Source organism: Hoplias malabaricus, chromosome 8 (assembly GCF_029633855.1).
Source record: "Hoplias malabaricus isolate fHopMal1 chromosome 8, fHopMal1.hap1, whole genome shotgun sequence".
Taxonomy (NCBI): domain Eukaryota; kingdom Metazoa; phylum Chordata; class Actinopteri; order Characiformes; family Erythrinidae; genus Hoplias; species Hoplias malabaricus.
The window spans coordinates 41,533,925-41,556,788 of NC_089807.1; the positions used below are offsets into that span (position 1 = coordinate 41,533,925).

A 22,864-nucleotide genomic window follows, 5' to 3' on the forward strand; every position below is an offset into this window, starting at 1 on the left:
AATCAGACAACACGAGTGGGAAATTATTCAATCGTGCAGTTTGTGTGATGCTAAGTGGTGCAAACGCTTCCACTGTAAGTTAGCTCATAGCTCCATTGCAAATCTAAAAAGTGTTTGGGTAAAACCATGGCTCGTATTAAGAGTGTGTACAGATCACTGAGGTGGTGCACCACTCTGTACAGACTTTTTCCCCCTTGAAAATCACCCCAGCCTTCGTAGCACCTCTGTTTGAACCACAGGGCTTTGATGACAGGGCTCCAGCTTTGGCCTGGAATTCCTAACACTCACATGGCATTGGCCAGAAAATGGTGTGTTTTCCGTTTTGTTTTTTCACATTTCTGACTCTGTCTTAAGGCAGATATTAGAAAAAAAAATGTTCCACAGTTTGCACCATTTGTTCTCTCTCAAATATCATACGTGGCACATAGAGTCTGCTGTTTTCACGACTGTACGGTACTTTACTAAAACAGAGCATGTGAAAAGTCTATCTACGGAAATAAAGAAACGGCGAATGGAAATGTCCAATGAATGTTATGCTTTTTCTTTTATATTTATGTTTCTTTGTATAATATGTTAATACCATTAATACCTGAACTTATCCACAGTCTTATCCGTCATTGTCATTATTACAGTCACAGAGGAAGACCCTTGTTTGTATCAGCTGATCCTCAAACAGCTGATTAAGAATATGAAGTGTTATTTTGCGGGTTGGATAGACGGTTGACCCCTGGCGTAGAAGGTGGAGGACAAAGTTTGCAGCAGTGAATGGGTGTGTTATTGTAGATCTACCTGGTGAACATAGATGGTAGGGGTTTCTAATAAATTGGCCAGTGTGTGTAGATATCGTCATATACGTAGTGTCACACATGCACCAGTCAGCTTTTACATTACAGCACCATTGACCGTACAGGAGCACTTTGTAGTTCTGTATTAGCCCCCTTTGACTTTGTTCTTCGATGTTCAGCCCCCAAACAGAGCAGGAAGTCTATTACTGGGGCGGTGGTGTATGAGGGTGTCTTGCACTGATTTAAGTGGATCAGACACAGCATCGCTGCTTGAGTTTTTGTTGATGATGGTGGTAGGAACACCATATTTCACACCACACCACTTTTCTTCACATCTCAACTTTGTTAAAGGTCCCCCTCAGTTTTAGGAAAGCCACGGAGTCGATGACGATCAGTTGTTCAAATCACACAGAAATGTTTGGCGAGAAACAGCAAGAAACTGCAGACTAAATCGTTTGCTAACTCTCTTTTTAATAAGAATTACGATCACAAACCACATCTCATTTCAAGCAAGCACCGTTCTGAAATAACTGTTTCTTTCCCCTCCTTCGTTCCCAGTCTGACATTTTACAGATAACAGCGTTTGTACAAAATAAACACATCGTCTGAATGAGAAACCATTTTGTATTTTCTGCTCCCCTCGTGGTAGAGGAATGTAAGCGTCACCCTGTTAAACTGTGGCTTTAGAGGTAAATCATTAAACATATGATGTACAAAACAATACATTATTAGATGCATAAATAAATAAATAAATAAATGCTGTTCACAGTGTGTCCTGACGACAAAATTATCAGTCAAACCAGTGGCGAGGAAATATTGTGTCGTTCTTCACCCACAAACAAGACTGTAAATATATTTTAGAATGGGACCAGACGTCCTCTTTTACCCGGACATGTCCTCTTTTGTCCAGGGTTTTGTTTTTCTAACGCTTACATAGAACGTCAAGAAGCGTTTCGTTCACAAACTAGTCCCGCCCTCCCCTACTCCGATTGGTTCGCTTGAGTGAGAAGGGGGCGTGGTGAAGTAGCCTAAAATCTTCTGATTGGACGGTCTGACTGTAGAGCTACCGTTATTGGTCGATAACCTCCTCTGTAAACATTTAATTGGTCAGTCTGCACGTCAGTAGTCGTCTCTCTCTTTTTCACCATCTCAGACCTGGTCACCCTAGTATAGTAAACTACGCTTGTAGTTTGATGTAGTTTGAACTCGCTTCTGATTTTAATGTCTAAGGTTCAACACCACGCTAACACGGATGTTACTGTTGTTTTGTTTCCTGTCCTAAATTAAGGCGCAGACACTCTAGACATCTATCAGCTGAAGCTAGAACTTCCACTCTGTCTCCTACGCATGAGATGTCTTTGGGTGACAGTGTCTCAACGTAATTATCTTGTTGATTGTATGAGATTTAACAAAGACTTTGCGATGTCTGACTATGCGCCTCCTTTATTTACTGTTGCTATGTCTATGGTAAAGTTTATAAAGCTAAGTATCTCATTTATTGTGGACTAATGCTCTGTCACTGTTCACACTGCATTTTTTTTATTTGATGAAAGCAGTTGACAGTAGAGGAGACTCCAACTGGTTGAGAGTTGTGTCAATCACTATTTTGCAAACGATCAATTTAAATAACGACCACATTCAGAATTATTCAAGAAATGATCATAATAATTATTATAATAACAATGATAACAACATACAGACATTTGACATACGTTTTACTCACGCCTACGTGTAAATAGCACTACAATAAAAGTCCCTGACTGAAAGAACAAAAGCAGCATTGTTAAACAAGCTTTCTGAAACCTTGTTTGCTAGCGCACCTCTACGACTGATTACAGAACAGCACCCGTAGCCGAACAGGCCGAAGGCTAAAGCGAGGAAACCCTAAGATTTCTCTTCTTATAAACCACATGAAGCAAACAAATCTACCCCAAGCAGCAAGTAAGCACACGTGCAGAAGAAAACCCTCCCTGTTCAAGCGCAAGATTCAGGGAACAGTAAAACATTCAGATCGAGTTCATGAGCATCATGTGTCTCCAACAACGTCCCAAAACAAAATGATTCAGAAACCAAACATGAGGTCTGTTCGACTATAAAACCAGCATCAATTGCACCTCCTTCCATCAACATCGATGGTGAAGCTGGAACAGTGGTAGGTGCATACGGCTGAAAAAAAAAGGAAATGCACATAATTCAATGGAGAAACCTTCAAAAAAAAAAGATCTGAATCTGAGTCTGTAAATGGTTCCTCTGTTCTCCAGTGATGGAGATGGTCCATGTCCAGGTTCTCTCAGAGGGTAGAGGTCTTTGGCCTCCACTGTAAACGCTGACCTCCTTGTCCTCGACTGGACTGAATACTGTTTCCACTCTCCGACGTTGTGTGTGTGTGTGTACATTTGTGAGAGTGTGTGTGTGTGTGTGTGCTAGTGATTGTGTGTGTGTTTAGAAGGGGTTAATGCGTATCCCGGTCCCCAGTGGAGAGAAAGGATTGACTTTGGCCCACATCAAGGCATCGTTGAGTGAAATGGATGACTTTCCGTCCTCCAGGAAAAACACCGGACCCTTTAGACAGAAACAAACAGATCACATCAAACCAGGGTTTTCTTTTTATTTGTTTGGAGCTGTGACATTAGTTTACAGCTTGTACCAGTGATTTACCTCAGACACAGGGTGGATTCAAGATGTGGCGGCTATTTTTCTCACTTTAGCACGTCTGTGAGTGTTCGTGTGAGATCTACTTTAAAGGCAATGTCAACAAACTGCTGCTCTCCGTGGTTTGTTTGCATTCAGAAGCTCTGCATCTTTTAAAGTGGTGTGTGTTTGTACGTGGCTGAAGTTAAACTTTCACTGTGCGTTGACTTTAATACAATTAGCCGTCTCCTGAATTCAGAGTCAGTTCCACCTTACGTCATCTGAGACCGTAAAATAAGCCAATATTAGTCACTTATGAAGCAGGAATAAAACAATATCCTCATGTGTTTTAATGGTTTTCAATGTTTCTAAGCATCGCCCAATCAGAGAGAGAGAAAGCCTAGGATTCCAGACCAAGACCCTTGGTTTTTTTTTTTTACTTTTAATGACACTGGCACTTCATAAACCCATCAGAACAGTTTCCAGAGCACAAACAGACTGGAGAGCGGCAAATGTGAGGAAGCATCTGAATTTTGAAAAATTGCTATGTGATTAAAATCGTGAACGCAACCTTTAAGGAGGAGACGTGCCTGCTGCTATATACAATGATGTAAAATGAATGGCATTTCTACACACACTCCTCTGGAGAGCGAACTGAGCACTGGATGTGTGAGCTGCATCACATTGTTTCCTTTGCATAGGTAACATGTCGTGCTGCCTTTAGGATTCAGACAAAATAAGGAGGCTGCCTTGTAGGGCACCTTATGCGGCCATCCAAATGGGACAGTCCTTTTCTCTGGAGCAACGCTAGACTACATCCGTGTAGAACAAAGAAAGATGTGTGTTTTTTTTTGCTTGCCTGTATCCTAAGGCCAGTGAAGCAGGAGATCTGGACGTCCGAGTGGCTCGGCAGACTGGAGCCCGTGACATAGTCGGGCCCTTGGAGGCCCCTCAGTGGCTCCTCGCTCATTCTGCTCAGGAGCCGGCTGTACTCCATCTTCTGCTTCTCTGTAGGTGGTTTGTATGTCTCCTCAGCTCCTCTAAAGGGAAATATTCAACTTTGACGTGCAGTACAGTGTTAACAGACACAGAGGAATCAATGACCAAAGGAAAGTTAACTCTGCAGTTTTTATGCAGTTACGCTCCTCACAGACAGTCACCTGGAGGAACCCCACACAGACACAGGGAGAACACACCACACTCCTCACAGACAATGACCCGGAGGAAACCCACGCAGACACAGGGAGAACACACCACACTCCTCACAGACAGTCACCCGGGGGAAACCCACACAGACACAGAGAGAACACACCACACTCCTCACAGACAGTCACCCGGGGGAACACCACCTAAACTGTACAATTATGATCCCTAATTAAAGGTACTGAATATGTGCCTTTGAGGGTACTATCACAGTGACAGTTTTTCTGAGTATGTAATGTATATGTAATTAAAGAAATATTATATAACTTATTATACAATGCTGCTGTAAGTTTAGCAGCTCATAGAAATGTAAACAAAATACTAATATATAAACACTCAACATTTCCAAGGACAATCTATGAATTTTCAAAAATAATGTAACAAACGAACAAAGCTGATGAACAAAACTGAATGACTGACTTGTAGAGTGAGTGTGTGCAGGCTCTCCAGGCCTCCAGCTCCACTGAGAGCTGCTCTATCTGCAGCGGAACAGCCACCTCCCTCCGCTTCAGCAGCTGACTGAGAGAGAGAGAGAGAGTGAGACAGAGAGATATAAAGGCAGTGGTGAATTTGGTTAATGAATCTAAGTACACACTCAGTTTGGCCTCTTGTATTTCAAATAGTTTATTGCAATGAACAAGGGTTCTACAGGGCTTCTTTATTAAAGGAACCAATCCTATATATAACCCTGAACACTTGAAGAACCTTTTTGCATGATTTAAGGGTTCTTCAGATTGATGGACAATGTGCTATAGATGGTTCTATCTAGCACTTTTTGGAAAAGGGTTCTTCTGTTGTTATGATGTCAAGCTTGTTACAGTAGAGGAAGCATTTTTGTTGCCGTCTAGAACACTTTTTAAAAGGTGTTGTATAGAACCAGGGCGGCATGGTGGCACAGCATGTAGGTGTCGCTGTCACAGCTCCAGGGTCCTGGAGGTTGTGTTTTCGAATCCCGCTCCGGGTGACTGTCTGTGAGGAGTGTGGTGTGTTCTCCCTGTGTCTGTGTGGGTTTCCTCCGGGTGACTGTCTGTGAGGAGTGTGGTGTGTTCTCTCTGTGTCTGCGTGGGTTTCCTCTGGGTGACTGTCTGTGAGGAGTGTGGTGTGTTCTCCCTGTGTCTGTGTGGGTTTCCTCCGGGTGACTGTCTGTGAGGAGTGTGGTGTGTTCTCCCTGTGTCTGTGTGGGTTTCCTCCAGGTGCTTCGGTTTCCTCCCACGTTCCAAAAACACATGTTGGTAGGTGGATGGGAGACTCAAAAGTATCCGTAGGTGTGAGTGACTGTCGCCCTGTGAAGGACTGGCATCCCCTCCAGGGTGTGTTCCTGCATTGTGCCCAGTGATTCCGGGTGGGCTCTGGACCCACTGCGACCCTCAACTGGATAAGCAGGATGCTTGAATGTATAGAACCATCTACAGCACATCTACATCATTCTGAAGAAGCCCTTAATGATGCAAATAACCCTTTAATCATGCAAAAGGTTCTTCTCTTCTATATAGAACCATTTTCTTTACCAAAGAACCTTTGTCGAACCATAAGTGTGTAGTGAATTGTTTCTGTGGCAGTTTATCCTGTGCTTTGTCCTTTACCTGGTGTACTCATACAGCGCTGGTACTATGCTGGAGTACTGCCTCCCGATGGCCAACAACGCTCCGATATATCCACAGAGAATCAGCAGCTTGTTCCGGTTCCTGAGACAAAGAAAGATCAGGTGCTGGGACCACCTTCGATTGGAGACACTAGTGTCTCTGTTGATTTACAATTTCGTCGTCTCACACACTTACTCGCTGCACTTGGTCAGAATGAGCCGGTCGGTCCTGATGTAGCTCAGGAGGTCCAGGACTGGATAAACGGAGTCCACCGTCCAATCAGGACAGCTCAACTGCTCTGTGAGGACAGGGACAAATCCTTACGCTCAGACAACACGTAATACAACATAATGGACACTCACTGTACATTATATTAATAACACCGACCTTCCCTTCTGAGACATGATAACAACAGGAAATGAGGATGCTTCTCTCTGTCTCTCTCTCTCTCTCTCTCTCTTTCTCTCTCTGTCTCTCACCTTTGATGAATGTGATTCCTATTGGCAGGGCCTTTTCTGGTTCAGGGCTGAGAAGGTAATATTTCACTGTTTGTAGGACGTCTCCCTCGTCCTGCGCTGCCTCCGCCAGCTCTTTACACTCCTCCAAACTCGGCAAACCGCACTAAACAAACAACGAGGAAACAACAACACTCCTAAATCACTGCAACGTGGTTAGGAGTACTTTTAGTGGTTAGTGTCGGGAGGGTGGAGGTTGGGGACGGGACTGTGTTCCCGTACCACAGTTTAGTGGCTCCCCTACAAAAACCACCCCCAGTAGAATAACAGTAGTGTTGAATCGTGTGTGTCTGAGCGCACTAAACCGCTCTGCACAGCTGTACTTAGAGTTTAAGGCTAAATAGCTTTGTGTTCATCAAATGATAGTGATAACGTAGCGTAGGGACCCCTAGTTCTGGCCACTTGTAATTACAATATTGGAAATCTTAGCTAACTGTATTATAATAAATAGAAGTACTTTACTCACTCAAATCAACATTTTTCAGGAGTCAAATGTGTGTAGATTAATGTCCAAGACTTGCTTGACTTTGAAAGAAAATATGTTTTTAGATAAAAACGCTTTTGTTTAAGTAGATGCCAATGCTGCTAAGATTACTAGCGCCCCCTAACTTCGGCCACCTCCCCTGCTTGTGACAGTCAAACGAGACAGTTGCTACCACATTCAGTGGTTTTGAGAGGTTCACAGTGAGATTACGTTTGTCCTGTGTTGGTATCCGTACTCTAGATGTAAGGATTAAAATGGCGGTAGATTTTCCCCTCAGAGAAAAGGAAGCTAAACGCTAAGCTAACTTTTACACTGAGGGAAATATCTGTCGTGAAATGGAAATGTGTTGTGTTCCACATGCAGTTTTGCACACAAAGAATTACAACACTGTTAGAGACACTTAAATATTGTTTAGATGTGTGATTTCTTGCAAAACTGATGTTTAAATGCCCTACTAGGTCTTATGTTTTATTGTTTTACCCACTGCGATTGGTGAAGAGAGAGAGAGCGGAATTGCACCATATACGGCAGTGGCCAGAATTGGGGGACGGCCAGAGTTAGGGGAAAGACTGATAAATAAATGTAAATAAATACATGATAATGATGATATGGATTTGAGTTAAAATCCAATAAAGTTCAAAAGCTTGTAATCAATATCTTTAATAACATAATACTGAATTTGCTCTAAAGGAATGAAAAAAGTACAAGTAACAGATACTACATTCAGTTATGCTAAAACATACTCAAGAAATGCATTAACAGAGTGTCCTTGTGTCCAGTTTACAGTGTTTAAATCAGATGGGGTTGTATAACTGTGTGTGTTTTAAGGGTATGTGTGTAATTGTGTATAAACTGGGACTTTCAGGCAAACAGGCGATCAGAGCTAATTAGTGCTACATTTTCTACTTCCACATCCCTCTGGTGGCTGATGGGGATAATGCAACCCTCTTTATAATCACTCCCCCTGTAGTGACCGCCCTCTGACCGCCCCTAGTGGTGGAAGCCGGCATTGCTCAGGCTCTGACAGTTTGATGCCGAAGTCTGGTATGAATTTAGAACTTTATTCCTCAGATTTGTTCAGTGATGACTGCAGTGTTGTCACGTGAAGTGGTCACCTTTTCGTGAAGGTCGTTGATTTCGGCCGAGCTGCCGGGGTAGAAGGCACAGAGTTTGGATAAAAGAATCTCATTGTTGGGAATCATCTGCAGCAGTCTGACAGCCATGTCCCTGCAGAGCACAGAGAACCAGAGTTACCCAGAGCCTTTCAGACTTATCCAGAGTAACCCAGAGTTATCTAGATTTATTAATAGCTTTCCAGAGTTATCCAGAGCTTTCCAGAGTTACCCAGTTACCCAGAGTTATCCATTTACCCAACATTACCCAGAATTATTCAAAACTTTCCAGTTACCCACAGTTATACTGAGTTCCCCAGAGTTATCCAGAGCTTTCCAGAGTTACCCAGTTACCCAGAGTTACCCAGAATTATTCAAAACTTTCCAGTTACCCATAGTTATATTGAGTTCCCCTGAGTTTTCCAGAGCTTTCCAGAGTTACCCAGTTACCTGGAGTTATCCAGTTACCCAGAGTTACCCAGAATTATCCCAAACTTTCCAGAGTTACCCAGTTATCCAGAGTTATCCTGAGTTCCCCAGAGTTATCCTGAGTTCCCCAGAGTTACCCAGTTACCCAGAGTTATCCCCCTATCCATAGTTACCCATAATTATCCAGAACTTTCCAGAGTTACCCAGTTATCTGGTGAAAAAAACGATGTACCTGTTTCCAACAAATGGGAAGCTAGAGACAGATGGAGATGATAAATCAGAAGTGAGCTTTCAGCCACAACATTGAGAACACAAAATAGAGGCAATGATTATTCAAAAGCAGTGATTTCAGAACTGCACCAATCCACCCCACTCGGTTCTGACTGCAGGGTGCGGACCGTGGGAGCGTGGAGCTGGGAATTGAGGGCTCTACAAGGCTACCCCACATAGGGTCAAAATCTAGGGGGGTTACACTCATGTCATAACTCATTGTTGTTCTCAGATTATTAGGCCATCAGTTTGAAGCCATGGTATAAGGTTCATTACATTTCAATACACACTATGAATATATCACTGAGTAATATTTTATAATGTGATCATTTGAATGTTTTTTTAATAATTATTAGAATTAGAATCACTTTATTGGACTTATTAGAGCAATTTTTTCTCTGCATTTAACCCAATCCGTGCAGTGAAACACACATTCACACACACTAATGAACACTAGGGGGCAGTGAGCACACACGCTCAGAGTCATGAACTGCCGGCTCTGGGGATCGAACTGGCAACTTTCCAGTTATAAGCACAGTTCCCTAACCATGGCCACTGCTGCATCCCCCGCAATAATAATATGACCTGATGGCACAGAAAATGATCCTGGATCAGAGTCTTGATCTAAACGTGAATCTATGAGGTTGAATGGTGATGGTATTATGGCGCCATGGTCTATTTGTGTACACCTATATAATAGATTTCTAAGGAGGTCATGAGTTGGACAGTGAGAGAAGCAGCTGATAAACTGAACAGTCTCTCATCAGTGTGCCCTGCTCTCACCACGTTGCTGTGGTCATGTATTTTCTGGCAAGAAGTTCCAGGACGTAATGAGTGGCCTGAGCTGCGGATTCTCCCAGAACTGTCCCCACACACACCGCCAGCTCCAGCTCATTCCCTCTGATCAGACTCGCCATTGCCAGCTAAACACACACACACACACACACACACACAAAAGTAAAAATCATTTTCAAGTTGAAACATGAAAAACGACATACTCTAATCTAGAATATGAATACGCAGCTTTACCTCTGTGTTGTCCACTGCAAGGTAACAGCAGGCAGCCAGAACTACCTGACCGTCCTGAAAATACCACTCCGCCAGCTCCTTACAAACGACATGGAGTAGGCTAGAGAGAGAGAGAGAGACAGAGAGAGAGAGAGACAGAGAGAGAGAGTGACAGAGAGAGAGAGAGAGACAGACAGAGACAGAGAGAGAGAGAGAGACAGACAGAGAGAGAAAGTGTGAGAGAGAGAGAGAGAGGGGGGGGAGAGAGAGAGCAAGAGAGAGAGAGAGAACGAGAGAGAGAAAGAGACAGAGAGAGAGAGAGACAGAGAGAGCGAGAGAGAGAGGGAGAGAGAGAGAGACAGAAGAGAGAGAGACAGAGAGAGAGACAGAAGAGAGAGAGAGAGAAAGAGACAGAGAGAGAGAGACAGAGAGAGAGACAGAGAGAGCGAGAGAGACAGAGAGAGAGAGAGACAGAGAGGGAGAGAGAGAGAGAGAGAGAGAGAACGAGAGAGAGAAAGAGACAGAGAGAGAGACAGAGAGAGAGGCTAGTGAAATCATTTGCATGTGAAGGGTTTGATTCCAAACACTATTTATACCTGTACCTTCAAGAATCCCCACATAGAAATATAATAGAAATGTTATGTGTGATGTTTACTATTGCAACGTTGAAACTAACCTTGTGTACGTTTCCACGTTGTCGTCCGGAGCTGTGGGGTGGTTGATGCAGGAAATCTGAATGTTCCCTTCACGAGCTCCCTGATCAGAACCACACACACATGAAGATGTTCAACAGGAATGCTGTTCTCTTTTTTATGTTTTTGACTTCACTAATATATTAAATATACACAAAGAAAAGTGTTCTGTAAAATGTGCAATGGTCAGCTTTGGTTTCTTTAGCCGTGCCCCTGAGCTCACAGGTGCATCCTATTATGTCTGGTTGTTTACGCTCTGTCTCTGTAGTTCATTGTCAGTGTCTCTGTTAACGTCAGTGTTCATGGCTTTGCTTTAGTTGTCTATCGGTTGTGTTTATTAAATCATTTACTCACCTCAGCGTATGCTTCTGCCTTTCTATTTATCACACACCACATACGAGTAATACACTCTACTAACTAAGTGGACTGTCCCTTCTTTACCAGCTGCTGTCTTCGCAAGGACATCACACAGACATTCTAATACCACTTTAAACTAAAGTGTGATGATTATATCCTGGATGTAAACCCCGCCCCATGTCCCCGTGCTCAGGTGAGCATTTACCTGTGCCACCAGCAAAGCTTCCTTCAGCTGACCTCTGGAGGTGAAGAAGTTGACTAGCTTCTTCACGTCGCCTGTGGCGATGCAGTACGGGATGACATCATCATTCCCCTCCTGCATCAGCTGATCTGCTCTCCTACAGAATGAGAAATCACATAATCACATTTACAAAATGGACCCAGGCCAATGAAAAGAAATACTGAAAGGACACTGTTATTTATGTGCACCTTCCACGTGATACAGGTTTGTATCTGAGTTTTATAGAGGAACCCAAAGGAACACTAGGTAGTATATTTACCTTAAAATGGCAGCTTCAAAATCATTGTGATGCTTCACTAAGCTGTAACTGGGAGAATAGAGCCTCTGATGCTGCTACTCAAAGCTCAGCATTGCAGGATCTTCACTATGTAGATTTGGTAGAGGATAGGAAATTTTACCCCCTACCTCCTTGATTTCAGGAGAGTGCTGTAAAAGTGATTAACACCCTGCAACTCTAGGGGGAGCCCACGAGCAAAAATACCCAATCGTACCTAGTGCTCCTTTACAGAGTAAAACGTAAAGAAAGAAGTAGTCAGATTGTATTTATCCATGACGGAATGTGTAATGTAACGCTATGTAATATGTAATTTGTAATGGAGTATGTTTACCCCATCACTGTAAATACCACTCTGCACCTGGGTGATATTTTAGAGTGGTATACACGGATAAAAGCAGCAGACAAAAGTGGCCATTGATGAAGGACTAATGGAAACAATGCATCAACAGATAAGCTACAGTCTCTAACTGTATACCAGCAAAGTGAGGGGTAGCTAATAAACTGGCTAGTGAGTTTTTGAATGTGGTTTTGTTGAACACACCTTTGCATCAGCTTCTTCCAGTATTTCATGGACACTCCAGGTGCCACAGACAGTGCTTTCTCCCACTGAACAGACACGGGACACAAGAAGATCTAAGACACATGTCAGACCACTGCATGGCATCCACCAGGTGATGAAAGGCTACATGTGCCTTTATTGTCACGGTACATTTGTCTGCATTTAATTCACCTGTGGTAGTGAACACACACTCCTTCCCACAATTTAATAGGAGCAGGGAACACACACCCAAAGTGGTTGGCAACCATTTCAGCACCCCAAGGTTAAGTGTCTTGCTCAAGGTTGTTGAAGGTAGAGAAGTCACATATTATTCACTACTCAACCCCAAATTTCTCCTGGCAGCCCACGAGATCAAATCAGTGCCTTTGTGCTCCGAAACTGACCTCTTTAACATTAAGGCCATGGCTAGCCCCATTTACAACTTCCCCTATGATTACCACAGGATAATAGGGGGAAACAGGGAGAACACACCACACTCCTCACAGACAGTCACCCTGAGAAAACCCACGCAGACACAGAGAGAACACACCACACTCCTCACAGACAGTCACCCGGAGGAAACCCATGCAGAGAAATGGAGAACACACCACACTCCTCACAGACAGTCACCCAGAGGAAACCCACGCAGAGACATGGAGAACACACCACACTCCTCACAGACAGTCACTCAGAGGAGACCCACTCAGACACAGGGAGAACACACCACACTCCTCACAGACAGTCACCCGGAGAAAACCCACGCAGACACAGAGAGAACACACCACACTCCTCACAGACAGTCACCCGGAGGAAACCCACAACCTCCAGGACCCTGAAGCTGTGACAGAGACACTACCTGCTGCCCACACAATAACAGTAGTAATCATAATAGTATCATTTTCTCAAAATTATTTTCTCCAGAACTGAAATTGGAGCTGGAGCTGGAGTGAAGACAGCTATGATTCAAGTGTCCGGTGTGTTTTATACCTCTCCCAGCTCCACCATCAGTTCACAGTATCTCTGGATCTGGCCTAATCTCATGTGGATTTCAGCTGCAGCCTTCAGTCTGTCCTCTTTACTGGGAGCTCCAATGCCGCCCCCAAACTTCGACATCTTCACTATGGTCAGCTCCTGGGCTTCAGACTGGACAAGAGGCGATAAATAACACTCAATGGCATCCACGTAATTATACAGTAGAGTAGTACGCTAATGTTAACACATGGATTGGAGTGTAGAGAACGTGGCATAAATAATTTTGCTGAAATGCATATGCTATTATTGAATAATTACGTGATTCATTTAACAGTAAGTTCAGAACTTTGAACTGTTTTACTCTCGTACCGTTTTGAAGCGGACCAGGTGTTTCATGTGCATGATTCCCTCACTGTAGTTCTGAGGCAGGAGACTGTCGTCTTGACCGTTAATCACCGCCACCAGGTCCCACAGGTTTTGGCTCCCTCCTGGAGGCTGTAAACGCACAACACCTCACAAACTCACTCACACACTTACACACAAAGGCGTCTGGGCATGGACACAGTGCTCAGAGCCTCATACATAGACGCTCACTGGGGCAGTATATTAACTTATATACAAGGTCTTTTGTGTCTTTTGTTTAGGAACACTGCTTGTACGTTTAGTTCACTAAGATGTGTCTGTACAGTGAGATTTACTCACAGAGAAACATTCAGAGAACCAGCGGAGCTTCTTGGTGCAGACATCGCTGGACAGTTTGTCCAGCTCCTGCTTAATGTCCCGGGATACTTTTCCACAGAGGAGAGGAGGAGCGCCAGGAACCATTGCACGGTCTGTAGCCAGAGAAGAGCACACACACTAATAAAAGTTGGATTTTTATTGTTATTGTTGTTGTTGATGATGATTTAACAGCTCACCAGTGTTTCCTATGATGTCATCCCAGCTTTGGTCAGTCAGGATGTTGACCAGCAGGGGAGCGATGAGAGGCATGAGCGACCAGAGGCGGACGGTGGAGTCTCTGGAGCAGGACGCCATGGTGAACGGACGACTGGGGTGACAGGTCAGACCTGAAAACACGGAGAGATAGATGAACCACAATGTGATAAATAACAGGGCATCACACAGCGTCAGTCATGCTGAAAATATTGCTATCATATGTCTACTGTTTCTACACAAGGCTAAAGGACAAGACATCATAGGTAAGGCCAGATTTTCAGACTTAGCCCACACTGAAATTCATTTACAATGGTGTATCACATTCCACAACATGTGGAACATGTGTCGATGTTAAGTGAATAATTTCCAGCATGTGATCGCTGGAGTCAGCATCACAAAAGCTTATTGAATTCATTCCAATCTCTTGATCGTTGATGTTACATAAGATCTAAAGTAAGGCAGTGTAAAGATGACCATAGACGTCAGCTCCATGGTCGAAGACAGTGTCCAGACAGGTCCCGTCTCTCGTGTCCCACACGCGGATGGTGTAGTCCCAGCTCCCAGACGTTAGCAGGAACGGGACCTCAGAGTTCCACATGAGCCCTCGCACTGGGGATAAGTGTCCACTCAGAACATTAATACAAGCGTCCTGGGTGTAGTCCCAAATACGCACCGTCCTGTAAAGACCACATAAACAAATACAAGCTATAGGAGAACGCAAAACATTTTCACCCAATCAGAAATCATTCCCGAACTCCCCCCATCACACGCCATGACACTCACATAGCAATGAATCTTTGCTACATTTGGCCTTAACAACGTAGACTCAGGGTGAGTCTGGCTGCCTCGGCTCAGCTCATATGGGCCAGATATCAGGTGTTTTGTGGACCAAATTGAGGCCTAATCAATATTTAGCCCACACAACACTTCCCAGTGCCGTAACTGATCCACACAGATTAGGCTCAAGTGTGTCTTGGCACCAGCACTAACTCTGAGATTAGTAATGTCCGCCATCACCTTCTTCTCACACTGCCGCTAATGTAACATCAGTGGACAGCTCCACGCACCGGAGGAGAGTGCTGAGGTCTTGCCCCATCCACTAACACACCCCTACGTGGGCTGGCCCCATGCTGTGTGAGGAGAGGAGGGGGAGGGCCACCCAGAGAGTGAGGCACAAAATGCTCTCTGAGGACTCCCAGCCTCGGATTAGAACCTATTAGAACCTATTTCTTTATGTAGGTTCAAGCCAGCGTCCATAGAGACTTTGGATATATAATGTCTTTAGTTTTCATCGTTCATAAACATATAACATTTTAATTACCCATCGTCAGAGCCGCTGCAGAGGATGCCCTCTCTGAGAGGGGACCAGCGAACATGGAACACTTTAGCTGTGTGTCCTGTGAAGACCTTCAGGGGCTGATCTGAGCTCGTCGCCAAATAATAGACCCGTACGTTCTTATCCTCACATCCTGTCGCTATCATGTCTCTGAGAGGTAGAGAGAGAGAGAGAGAGAGAGAGAGAGAGAGAGAGAGAGAGAGAGAGAGAGAGAGAGAGAGAGAGAGAGAGTCAGGCTAGGTTGGAAGATATATAGATTACTATCTATAGTGAGTGGATGTAGAAGGTGTTTCCACTAAAATGGCCAGTGACTTCAAAGGACCGCAGTGTACTCAACTACTCACTTGTTATTTTGACTCCAGTCACATCCAAACACCGCAGCTGGGTGCTTATATTTATGTAATACTTTGCCATCTATGGTTCGAATGATACTGCAGCCATTACACACACGTGAAAGAGAAGAGAGAAACAGACGTCAGGTCTCAAAGAAGGAGTAAGAAAGTTCAGGGACTTGAAACATGGCTAATACTCAGGTGGGGCTTTATTTAAAAACATGGGTGGTATCTCAAACTGAGGGCGGTATTTCAAAATTACAACAGCTGATGTGTCAAATTTCTGTTCTGTGTCTTTAAACACAAGGCCAGGGTTCATTCATGTTCATTTAAGAGAGCCACAGGGAGGGGGCGCTGTGGGAGCACTGTTGGAGCTGTGGGAACCCTTCGCCCTACCACACTCACAGATATGAGGCTCATGCAACCCAACAGTTCAAACCACCCACCCATCCCCCACGGTAATAACGCAAGCTAATACTCACCAAAACCCATCCCCACTGCAGGTGGCTATCCTTTTGGAGTCCTTGTGGCTCCATGCGATACAAAAGATGCCATTCTTCCCGTGCTGCAGTTCCCAAAACAGCAAATCACAAAGAGATCAACTTCCACAACCTCTCCACACTTTACACACCTGCTTTTGATATTTCTTTGGAAACGCAGGGCATTAATGGCACTGGAAAGGTTTGAAACTAGACGTTTGAACATTGCTGTGATGGTCTGATTGCATTCAGACACATAAACAACAGTGAATGTCACTCCAACTAGTTCCAAAGGTACAAGCTAGAGCTACATCACTCTGGAGAACACAGGCCTGTTGCTGGGGGCGTTAAACACATCTTCCCTGGCACTGAACATGATGAGGATCTACACCGTGTCTAAACATTTTTAACTCACCTCATTGAATCTTGTGATCATTTTCCCCTTTTTAACATCCCAGATGAAGGCCCCATTCCTGGACGTGGCCCCTGCTATACAGTTCAGGTCTCCTTGAAGCAAAGCACAGTAATAACTGTTAAAGAGAGAGGTCTATGTCTCTCATAATATAGTACATCCATTTAAAACATAACATCCCTATGATGTAAAATACAGCTGAACAGTCTGCTGTGACCTCTGTAGTATTTAAGGAGCTCAAATGGAGAAAATTGTAATATTCTGAACCCATATCAAACACCAGCGCTCATTTATTTCATTTCTTGTCAGTACCCAGAGATATTACAAGAGATAATTAGCTGTAAGACACATTGGAAAATGTGTATATGAGGCATCTTTAAGGACTGAAGGTTATAAAATTAAAGCTACTAACAGTCCCCATCAGATAAACAGAATAACACCACATTCGTTTTTGAGAGACAGGAGAAAATGAAGCTCCGATCTTGCTTTAGATCTAAATAATTCACTTCTAATTTATTGATTGATTGATGGATTGATTGATTATATTATTACCAGGGGCCCAGGAGAGGGAGTAGACCACTCCCTCGTTGCCGGGAGACGTGTACACTGCTGTTAAAGTGTTAATATCCCACACTTTGATTGTTCCATCAAAGGAAGCTGTGGCGAGAAGGTTTGGGTCGTCCGGCTTGAATTTACAGTCGAATATAGTTTCTACGTGACCCTAAAGAGAGAGAAATAAAAGCATTATCCGCTGGAACAATAAATAAAGCAGAATTTAAGAATCAGAGGTTGTAGAGTTTGCACCGAGAAATGTATGAATGTGTCGACAACAGTTGATTGTATTCATACCAGGTCTCGGAGGAAATCCCACTTCTTCATCCCCATGTCGTAGAGGCCGACCCCCCCATCCATAAAGCAGCAGACGGCGTGACCTGGGGGCAGGGAGAAGGCCTGGTTCTGGGAAAGAGTTGGGGGAGGAACTGCTTCACTGGTTGAAGAAGTGTAGTGGTTCTTGGATGGAGAAATAGAGCTAAAGACTAAAGGGAGACAGTCATTTTAAATCACAGAGGCCATTTTTCCGTACGTAAAAGGAATGACACGTGCATGAACAAATAATCAACAAAAACCCATGATATTACTATGATGCTACCACCACCATGTTTCACCATTTTGTGAAGGTTATTAAACTGGGAACATAGCATTTATCATTTGCAGATAATATTATTATGTTTTAATACTTAGATGAAAATCTGATCACATTTTAAACCACATTTACGCAGAGGTTCACTACATTCTTGTTTTACCATCTTTGTAGATCAACGAGAAACATACAGAAATGATCCTAAGCTCTGAAAGTTTGTATTCGCCCAAAGACAGTGTCCCGTCTTAAAGCTAAAACACAGTAAATACTTTCACAGTAAAGACCTCTTTTAGCTGGAGGGGAGTTTAACACATGGAGAGCGTGGAATCCCGTCTTCTTCAGTTTGAAGTTGTCCAGCGGCGTTGTTCTAGATACGTTCCATATCCTTAGCACGCCAACCTGAGAATCTTCACACAGGACATCAGTCGTTTAGAGAAGAACTATCAGCACTGAATCATCAGGGAATATAATCAGTATAATATACACAACGACCTACAGACAAGGGAGAAATTCAAAGAAATCCTAAACAAACAAACAAACAAATACACAAGGGTTCGTATGACCATGACCACATGACGTCCTCTGCAAAGTGCACACGTTAATATGGCATTTGGGTGCAGCGTCTATTTGTTTGTTTTTGGAAAAAATCTGATATAATTCATAATCATTGCACAGCTAAAAAAAAAAAAAACTATCCGCTTGTTAAGTTTGAATCCACACATGACATTTCGCCATTTCCAGGTGTTTCCAGATGTGTTTATGGTTTGAATAAAGCTGAATTATCTCAATCAATTGTGTTATCTTGGTTCAGGGGTTCATTAAAAAAACTAAATTAAAAGTGCCATGAAGCAAGTGTTTCTTTGGCAGCACTGTTTGTACATTTTGATCCGTGTGCTCTTCCTTTGGGAGAGAGAGCTGCTACAGCTCCATCTCTAGGAGCCAAGGGACCATGGAGAGAGAGCTGTGTCTCCCGCAGCTCTGTCTCAGTAGGCCAAGGAATGGCAAAGAGAGAGCTGTGTCTCCCGCAGCTCTGTCTCAGTAAGCCAAGGAATGGCAAAGAGAGAGCTGCGTCTCCTGCAGATCTGTCTCAGTAAGCCTAGGAAAGCCAAAGAGAGAGCTGTGTCACCTGCAGCTCTGTCTCAGTAAGCCAAGGAATGGCAAAGAGAGAGCTGTGTCTCCCGCAGCTCTGTCTCAGTAAGTCAAGGAATGGCAAAGAGAGAGCTGTGTCTCCCGCAGCTCTGTCTCAGTAAGACAAGGAATGGCAAAGAGAGAGCTGTGTCTCCCGCAGCTCTGTCTCAGTAAGCCAAGGAATGGCAAAGAGAGAGCTGTGTCTCCCGCAGCTCTGTCTCAGTAAGCCAAGGAATGGCAAAGAGAGAGCTGTGTCTCCTGCAGATCTGTCTCAGTAGGCCAAGGAATGGCAAAGAGAGAGCTATGTCTCCCGCAGCTCTGTCTCAGTAAGCCAAGGAATGGCAAAGAGAGAGCTGTGTCTCCCGCAGCTCTGTCTCAGTAGGCCAAGGAACTGCAAAGAAAGAGCCGTGTCTCCCGCAGCTCTGTCTCAGTAAGCCAAGGAATGGCAAAGAGAGAGCTGTGTCTCCCGCAGCTCTGTCTCAGTAGGCCAAGGAACGGCAAAGAGAGAGCTGTGTCTCCCGTTGCTCCGTCTCTGAAAGTACAGGAGCCGTGGAGAGAGATGTCTCCCACTCACGTTCAGTCCCGGTGTTGTATCAAGTCATATTATCTATTATCTAATGTAAAGTATTAAAGAAAAGAAGGTTTTAAAGAAAGGAGATCGATTTTCTTTCAAAAACTCCCACGGTCACATTTGGAACCTTAAAAAGGTCTGCTCTTGCACATTTTAAGCCGTTTGAGAAGGTACTGATTCACACATTCACGACATTTGATTTACAAATGGCAATCTTTTTTTACGCATTTGTGATTTTAAGTTATTATTGTTGTTGTTGTTTTAAATTTGTGCATTCCAATACATTTGTGGATTTTAGTTTTACGTGTCTGTAGTTGCTCAAACGCAGTTACAAAGTCAGTTACATTTGTGAGTATTGTTTTACAAACTCAAAATCTTTTTGACCCTTTTTTGACTCCATAGATTTGGTCCCAGTCGGAAAAGTCACTAAATTTACACAGTAAATTCTCCAGTGTTAAATCAACGCTATTATCGCACTAACAAATTTACTGTGTAGCGGGAAAATCACTAACTTAGCTATACCGAGCCGTGGTTTGGACCCGGACGTGACGTTTCACAAAGTCGATATTTCACGACTTAACAAGCGGATAGAGATCGGCCTCGTTTTTCCACATAAGCATAAACAAATGTTGTCTTCTGACCACAGTAACCCCAATATTTCTTGCACATTGTATGTGCACAGATGTTTTGCAGCTGTGCCCCTCTCTCACCCCCAGTGATGAACATGCCCGGGGCGGTGGGCACCCAGGCGAGGCACTGGATGGACGCGGCGGCACTGGGTAGACTGAAGGTGGTCACACAGGTCTGAGACACTGAGTCCAGGAGCCGGATGCCATTGTGCATGTTGGCCACCAGTAGGTAATCCGTACTGAGGGGGTCCCATTCCAGGGCAGTGACCGGGTCCTCCTCGTCCGTCCCCTCCAAAGACGCTGAACGCAACGTGTGCTTTGTGTACTTTGAGCCTGGGGTGAAAATGACTCTCATTAAACCAAGAAGGAACTTCCACTGGGTTTTGTTGATTCTCAAAGTGCAAAAATACACTACACATTTGGGCTGTTACTAAAATTTGTTTTGGAAATCTACATTTACTTCTCAGTTTGGAAAGCAGTTTAACAAAGTGTGTCCATCCCAAAGAGACACACAGGGCATGTGACAAGTAATGCACATTCATTCATTCATCTTCTGTAACCGCTTCATCCTGATCCTTGTCAGGGTGGTCTTTGTGGAATTGATGGGCACAAGGCAGGAACACACTCAGGACAGGGTGGTAGTCCATTGGCAGGGCATCACACACTCACACCTGTGGAAAATTTCACGCGCTCATCCTGTCACTCACACGATCACAACTGTGGACCATTTCACACACTCACCCAGTCTCACTCACTCACACGTGTCCCCTCCCAAAATCCAAATAACACATATTCCAAGCAATAATGGGTGGAATTGGCTGTTAAAAATGTCCACAGGTTTGAGTGTGTGTGTGACAGGGTGAGTGTGTGAAACTGTCCACAGTTGTGAGAATGTGTGTGAATGACTCAGTGAATGTGTGATGCCCTGTGATTGGCTGGTTCTCTGTCCAGGGTGTGTTCCTGCCTTGTGCTCAATGATTCCGGGCAGGGTTTGACCTTGAACAGGATAAAACGGCTACAGAGAAAGAAAGAATGCATGAATGAATGAATGAATGAACAAAATCCATGCAAACTAGCTCAACAAAACCAGCAGTACAAGAAGGGAACAGAAGAGATATGCTTAAACCATATGAGCCACCAGTAAAATAAATCTACACCGTATCGGCACCGTGAAGTTACTACAGGTTTAATTACTGCACCTAGCTGAAACAGAGACAGACTCCCGTCAGTGTGTCCAAACACCACTTTTCCTTTCCTTATGGGGTGCCAGCGGAACACAGAGATGTCGGACAGAAAGCTGTGGGCGTCTTTGTGGATGGTGACTCCTGAGTCCGGTCCTGAAATGGTCCAAATGTACAGAGGACCACGGTGGGACACAAACGCTACACTGTCGACTGTGTTCCAGCACCAGCTGATAGAGGCAGGGATCCCTGCAGAGAACAGGAAAACATGATTAGATAAATATAAGGCTTCCAGTTATTTGTTGTCCCGTCTGTTTGTTAATAAAGAGGTTTAATATTAGAGTCTTCAGAGTGGAGAGTTTATAAGTGATCAAATCAGGTTTGTGTGACCAACTACGGTCACATTTTCTTATATATTCATATTGCTTGTCATTATAACAGTGCATATCATCGCTGTTCAGAGGAAACCCACGCAGACACAGGGAGAACACACCACACTCCTCACAGACAGTCACCCGGAGGAAACCCACGCAGACACATAGAAAACACACCACACCCCTCACAGACAGTCACCCGGAGGAAACCCACACAGACACAGGGAGAACACACCACACTCCTCACAGACAGTCACCCGGAGGAAACCCATGCAGACACAGAGAAAACACACCACACCCCTCACAGACAGTCACCCGGAGGAAACCCATGCAGACACAGAGAGAACACACCACACTCCTCACAGATAGTCACCCGGAGGAAACCCACGCAGACACAGGGAGAACACACCACACTCCTCACAGACAGTCACCCGAAGGAAACCCACGCAGACACAGGGAGAACACACCACACTCCTCACAGACAGTCACCCGAAGGAAACCCACGCAGACACAGGGAGAACACACCACACTCCTCACAGACAGTCACCCGGAGGAAACCGACGCAGACACAGGGAGAACACACCACACTCCTCACAGACAGTCACCCGGAGGAAACCCACACAGACACAGAGAGAACACACCACACTCCTCACAGACAGTCACCCGGAGGAAATCCACACAGACACAGGGAGAACACACCACACTCCTCACAGACAGTCACCCGGAGGAAATCCACACAGACACAGGGAGAACACACCACACTCCTCACAGACCGTCACCCGGAGGAAACACACACAGACACATGGAGAACACACCACACTCCTCACAGACAGTCACCCGGAGGAAACCCACGCAGACACAGGGAGAACACACCACACTCCTCACAGACAGTCACCCGGAGGAAATCCACACAGACACAGGGAGAACACACCACACTCCTCACAGACCGTCACCCGGAGGAAACACACACAGACACATGGAGAACACACCACACTCCTCACAGACAGTCACCCGAAGGAAACCCACGTAAGCCCCATTCCTGACAGAAATATATATGTAAACCTCATAAACAAACTGCCTGTCTGAACTATGCCTAAATGTGAGGGTACAGTCAATGCCTTTAGTGTTGTCCAGTCGAGTGACGGTCTTCTGTTCGGCCACGTTCCAGACGATGAGCAGGTTGTCTGCGCTGGCGCTGACGAACACCTCGGGGTTGTGTGGACACCAGCTGATGGCCGTGATTGTCTT

The 22,864-nt window shown here is 44.6% G+C and overlaps 1 protein-coding gene across 3 annotated transcripts in view; it reads right to left on the minus strand.

The window, feature by feature from the left end:
• Positions 1-349: 349 nt before the first annotated feature.
• Positions 350-22,864, minus strand: part of wdr17 (WD repeat domain 17) — a 23,206-nt gene continuing 691 nt past the window's right edge. The window contains exons 2-29 of one of the 3 annotated variants that reach the window (XM_066679580.1): positions 22,735-22,864; positions 21,261-21,491; positions 20,143-20,394; positions 18,018-18,140; positions 17,442-17,629; positions 17,145-17,313; positions 16,596-16,687; positions 16,184-16,266; positions 15,714-15,800; positions 15,355-15,519; positions 14,508-14,710; positions 14,015-14,164; positions 13,800-13,930; positions 13,467-13,592; positions 13,113-13,268; positions 12,129-12,193; positions 11,275-11,407; positions 10,697-10,776; positions 10,042-10,141; positions 9,796-9,935; positions 8,975-8,995; positions 8,317-8,428; positions 6,682-6,823; positions 6,398-6,500; positions 6,203-6,304; positions 5,040-5,138; positions 4,276-4,456; positions 350-3,347 (exon numbers count right to left, since the gene is read on the minus strand). The exon at positions 22,735-22,864 is cut by the window's right edge and continues 54 nt beyond it. In XM_066679580.1, coding sequence (XP_066535677.1) covers positions 3,228-3,347; positions 4,276-4,456; positions 5,040-5,138; positions 6,203-6,304; positions 6,398-6,500; positions 6,682-6,823; positions 8,317-8,428; positions 8,975-8,995; positions 9,796-9,935; positions 10,042-10,141; positions 10,697-10,776; positions 11,275-11,407; positions 12,129-12,193; positions 13,113-13,268; positions 13,467-13,592; positions 13,800-13,930; positions 14,015-14,164; positions 14,508-14,710; positions 15,355-15,519; positions 15,714-15,800; positions 16,184-16,266; positions 16,596-16,687; positions 17,145-17,313; positions 17,442-17,629; positions 18,018-18,140; positions 20,143-20,394; positions 21,261-21,491; positions 22,735-22,864 — 3,684 coding nt within the window. In that variant the 3' untranslated portion in view covers positions 350-3,227. Of the gene's footprint in view, positions 3,348-4,275; positions 4,457-5,039; positions 5,139-6,202; positions 6,305-6,397; positions 6,501-6,681; positions 6,824-8,316; positions 8,429-8,974; positions 8,996-9,795; positions 9,936-10,041; positions 10,142-10,696; positions 10,777-11,274; positions 11,408-12,128; positions 12,194-13,112; positions 13,269-13,466; positions 13,593-13,799; positions 13,931-14,014; positions 14,165-14,507; positions 14,711-15,354; positions 15,520-15,713; positions 15,801-16,183; positions 16,267-16,595; positions 16,688-17,144; positions 17,314-17,441; positions 17,630-18,017; positions 18,141-20,142; positions 20,395-21,260; positions 21,492-22,734 lie in introns of those variants that run through there. The other 2 variants (XM_066679579.1, XR_010804091.1) reach the window with 2 other exon arrangements.